The 4,758-nt window shown below is 60.3% G+C and overlaps 1 protein-coding gene across 1 annotated transcript in view; it reads right to left on the bottom strand.

Annotated features, from left to right (window-relative positions):
- Positions 1–6: 6 nt before the first annotated feature.
- Positions 7–4,758, bottom strand: part of B4GALNT3 (beta-1,4-N-acetyl-galactosaminyl transferase 3) — a 33,540-nt gene continuing 28,788 nt past the window's right edge. The window contains exons 17-20 of the mRNA XM_010845213.1: positions 4,467–4,539; positions 3,956–4,109; positions 3,231–3,357; positions 7–1,669 (exon numbers count right to left, since the gene is read on the bottom strand). Of these exons, the coding sequence (XP_010843515.1) occupies positions 1,561–1,669; positions 3,231–3,357; positions 3,956–4,109; positions 4,467–4,539 (463 nt within the window). The 3' untranslated portion in view covers positions 7–1,560. The remainder of the gene's footprint in view (positions 1,670–3,230; positions 3,358–3,955; positions 4,110–4,466; positions 4,540–4,758) is intronic.

The following is a 4,758-nucleotide window of genomic DNA, read 5'->3' as shown; positions in this document are numbered from 1 at the left end:
ATCGAGCATCCACAAGCCACAATCTATTAACCGAAAAGTCTGTGTCCTTCATGATTTCTTAGGTGGGAGGCAGGGGTTCTCGTCAACCTCCAGAAGGTTCTCGCCGGGCTCCATTCTCCCGCAGGCCAAATTTGTGCTCTGGCTGACCGCGGGGCCCACCGGGCAGACCCTGCAGTTCCACACACCGAGACCTGGACTCCATCACGACACCGAGCCTGGCCCAGCGGACTGGCCTCCCGGGCCCCGCCGCACCTGCTCTGGGCCCTTCCTCGCAAATGCTGGGGTTTGCGAGGCCGCACGTCCAGGGCAGCGGTGGTGAGTTAGAGCAGTGCAGAAGGCAGCAGCAGTAGAAACATCCCCAGTCTAGAGGTGCCTGGGACCATTAGTGCAAGAGAAGTGTGCGATGCGATCTAGGTGACAGAAAGGGTGCCCCAGGCCCCAGAGGCCGAGGGCTGTGCTCCCTGAAACGGCTTCACTTTTCAGTCCTGCTCCCGCTGTGGACAGAACGACATCCTTGCCTCACCTCCCCAGACCTTCCCCCCTGGGGCCCTGTTCCCCAGTTCAGAGGGTCTTTCTCCTCTTCCTCCCTGCGGGGCGGCAGGAGGGGGCTGGGCTGTGAGGACTCAGGCTTCCCGCTTCCCTTCTCATCCCTCCCCTTGGACCTCACCCCTCCCCTACCCCTCTCCCCGCTCTGCTTCATGTGGTCCCCAAGGCCCAGCTCACAGGTGGCTGGGACAGAAGGGGTCTTCTCTCCCTGCCATCCCCCCCATCCTCCCTCGCCTGTGATGCACGTCCACCCTGCACCGGGGAGCCAGGAGCCCACCACCCCAGTAGGTTCCCTGGCCCCCAACCCCCTGAGGCACTGGGAGGAGTTGGTCCACTCTGTGCTTCCAGTCAGTCTGGAGACAGTGCGGCTGGAGGGTGAGGTTAATGCCCTGATCGGCAGCCAGCTGTCGGTCGGCTACCTGGAAGGTGTATGTGTCCCAGAGGCAAGGACCCACGGGGCAGCTACTAATGGCTCCACGTGGGGCCAGCTCCCCAGTTGCCCGGTCCAGGGCCCAGGGACGTACCCGTGGGTCTGAGGTATGCAGGGAGGGAGTGCCCTTCCTATAAATGTACAACTCCACCCCCTCACAGTCTATGCTGGGTCTGGACATGTGTGGTTTTGGTTTTCTGTTAAAAAAAAAAAGTAAAACCCCAGTAAAATTCATCCAATAGAAAAGCTTCCAGTCCATGGTCACTGCCCCGCTAGGAGCCCCGGGTGGGCACTGGAAGGCACCTCCCATCAGTGTGGTGTGGCCAGGCTGGGCTTGCCTCCCTTGACCTGGTCCCGCTGCCCTTCCTGAGAACTCTGCCATCTCTGTCTCGTCTCCTGGCCCCAGAGGCCCAGAGGTGGAGGACGGCTGCTGGGGCAGGGGGTACCGACTTGGAGGCTGCTTGGGCCCACCACGGCCCCTGCTCCCCTCCCTTTCTGCTCCGGCAGTGAGCGGGCACTGGCCGGGCCACTGTGGTCCAGGTGCCAGAAGCCATCGGTCCAGCAGGTGCCCCCCAATGCCGGGGTTAAGGCGTCTTCATCTGGCGGCGGTTCCACATGCCCCGCTTGGAATGGAAGTAATGGAAGAAGTTTCGGAGGGAGAGACGCTCCACTTCCAGGCCAGCTTGGAGGATCCTGGGTAGGAGGAGGGTGGGATGAGCCACAGAAGCACCGAGGGAAGTGGGGAGAGGGCCAGCCCGCCTGCCACGACCCCACCAGGCCCTGGCCGCGTCCCATGGGGCAGGGGTTGGGCAGAGAGCCAAACGGCCTGGGCCGTGTCTCAGAGCCTCTCTCCCTAGAAAGGATAAATGGATACAGTGGTGGATGTGGTGAGGACCAGTGAAGAAGGGTGCAAGTGCTCACCACACCTGGAGGTCGGCCAGCAGGGGTCCCTCCACCCTGTCTGATGGAGGGAGGGGGAGTCAGGAAGCAGACCTTGTCCCAGCTCCCACCCTCTTCCCGTTGGGAGGCCTGTGCTCCCAGCAGGTGGAAATAACTGGAATTTGGAGCAGTTTCTTACTCCCTGGGCCTCACAGGAGGCAGAACTGTGGAGGTCTGCCTTCCCCCAGGGGTGGAGGTAACACCAGGCTTCTCTCCGCTTTGGGGTCTGACCATGGAGCTTTACGGGAGCTGTGTTATCTAACACAAGCTCCCTCACGGGCCCTCGTTTGCACCTTAAATTCTCTTAATATTGTCACCTTCTTTCCTGCCTGCCTGCCTGCCCTCTAGGGAAAAATCAAACAGATCTGATTTCCAAGTTTTCAGATTGGGTTTTCAAGACAGTCATAGCTGAGAGATTTAGGGCAAGTTGTTAACTTCTCCTCAAGGCTTAGTTTTCTCACCTGGAAAAGAGAGATGACCACACGTCCCTCCCAGAGTCTGGGGAGTGGAGGATGTCCACTAAGAAGGGGGTGGAGGATGTCCATCGCCTACCCAGTCAGGTGCCCAGTGACTAGGTGGTGAGGAGGTGTCCGGTCTCTCAGGGAGAAGAGTGTCTTCCTCATCAGGGTCCCCTCCCCCTGGGCCCCTGACCTTGCCCCGTCTACCTCCTCTGGACGCTGCTTCAGCAATTACATCCTTTCTCTCTTGGATTCTCCTCCTCTCTCTCCTTCACCCTCACTCCTAAAGCTCAAATCTCAAGGTGTCATCCATTTTCCCCCTCCTCCCCTTGGTGGCAAATTTCCTGAGGAATTTTGAGGCGGAATCTCAGACTAAGCCTCCTGGTTCCTCACCACCCACACACACGCCCTGAAACGCCCTCTCCCTGCATCCCGCCAGCCTGTCCTCCTCTGCAAAACTGCCTTCTCCCGGGGCTCCAGGGACCCAGAGCCTCCTGGATACTCAGTGCTTTCAACGGTCCACGCTGGCTCTTATGCTGACCCTGTGTTGACTCTCTCATAAACCCCCCAAAACTCCAGCCTTCTCCCCAGCCATGTTCTCCCGGGTGAGCAAGGGGGTGCCCAGCGGACAACATTACCATTCACACCCTTGCAGCTCAGAGTCTGTGCCCTTCCCTAACTGTCTGCCAAGCACCCTCCACGCCTGCCCTGCCACACAGGCAGAGGCAGGATCCCCTCTAATAGTTCAGTCTCAGCGAGGAAAGGAATCCAGGCCAGTGGGGCCAAGGGGGCTGGACCTGGGGGGCTCTAGCCCCGCCCCTGCCCCAGGCTCCTACCGTAGGCCCCTCCCTAGTCACCTGTCCAGCAGCTCCCAGTCCTCTCCGCCCCAGCGGTCTCGGAACTCCTTGGTGTTCATGCCGCCGATCCTGTCCAGGTCTGACTTGTAGATGCCTAGCAGCCCGAATCCGTTCACCTCCCAGTAGCCTGCAGACAGACAAGCCCCAGGGGAACTGAACCCGGGCCAGGAGGTGGACCGAGGGGGCTCCAGGGTTGCACCCCTAGACCCTTTACTGGGAGGCGCAAGACTCTCATCTGAATGAGCCCTTTTCCTGTTTGTGGGGAAAGCCCTCTGAGCTAAGTTTCCCGGTCCAGAGAAGGCAGCAGTCCTCCAGGGAGGGACCAAGGGCTGGTGATAGGCTCCCAGGAGGCTCTGACAACAGCAGCCCCTGAGGGTGCAGCCATGCCCGGCTCCCTTTCCAGGCAGGAAACCTCTCTTCTCTGCATCCTGAGTGGGCACACAGTCTGGCACATAGTAAGTGCTTGGTAAATGTCTGACGAACAAATGAAGGGGAAAACCCAGGAAGTGTTCAGCCTTGCTGCTGCTGCTGCCGCTGCCGTCAGCTCAGCCCTGGGCCACTTCATGGTCTGCCCAGGTGAGCAGGGCTGCCAGGTGAGTGGAGATGGGGAGGGGGAAGAGATGGAGAGGGGGTGCTGCCGCCGGAGACAGGACTGTCTCCAGCTCCTGGTTAAGCACCAAGGCACAGAGGTCTTTCCCACCCTCCCGAGCCCAGGGCAGGCTCACCCTCAGGCCACTGGGGGGTGGCCCCGCAGTGCAGCCTCATGACCATGGGGGCGAAAGCCATCTTGCCCTCCACGCAGTGCTTCCGGATGGTGTCGATGATGCCAGCTGGGAAGTGGATGTGGAGGTCACAGAGGAAGATGATGCTGTGCGGGTCCTGGGGACAGATGGGGGCATCAGCAGTCCCCCTAGACCAGGGCGAGGAGCCCAGGACACTCTAGGACCATCCTCTGGCTCTCTCCCATTTCAGTGACCGACAAGCTTGCGTGAAACAAAGTGCTGGATGGATTTCCACGGCCCTGGGCATTGGGGCACAATTCTCGTGATCAGAGAGGCAACTCTGACTGTCTTCATGGATGCTGGGGACTCCGGACAAACGCTCCCACCCTGGCCCTGGCCCTGCAGAGTAGCATAGAGGACCGTGTGTCTTGCGGCTTCCTCTCCGAGGAGCTGGCCATCTGAGGGTCTCTTCACCAGCCTTTGTCGTCTCCCAGGCCCCTCTCAGGCCGCTTACCTTCACCAGATCCACACCAGCCTGGAGTCCAGCCGAGCGTTCGAAATTCCCACTTAGCTTCATGTACTGGTAGCTGCGGGGAGAGCAAAAGAGAGGTTGAGCCTCAGGACCCAGCTGTGATGGTCCCAGGAGGAAGCCAGCAGGCAGCACAGAGGTGATGCAGGCTCCTGGGATGGGACTCTGGGTGGGTGAATCCTCTGGGAAGAGCTAGACTGAGAATCAGGGCACCGATGGGACTTCAGGAAGAGGCTGCTCAGGCTGCGCCCCGCCGGGAACACCCTCACCTCCGCAG

The sequence above is a fragment of the Bison bison genome, unplaced genomic scaffold, assembly GCF_000754665.1.
Source record: "Bison bison bison isolate TAMUID 2011002044 unplaced genomic scaffold, Bison_UMD1.0 scf7180017864213, whole genome shotgun sequence".
NCBI classification, from domain to species: Eukaryota; Metazoa; Chordata; class Mammalia; order Artiodactyla; family Bovidae; genus Bison; species Bison bison.
This window is presented reverse-complemented; position numbering and strand designations above follow the sequence as displayed.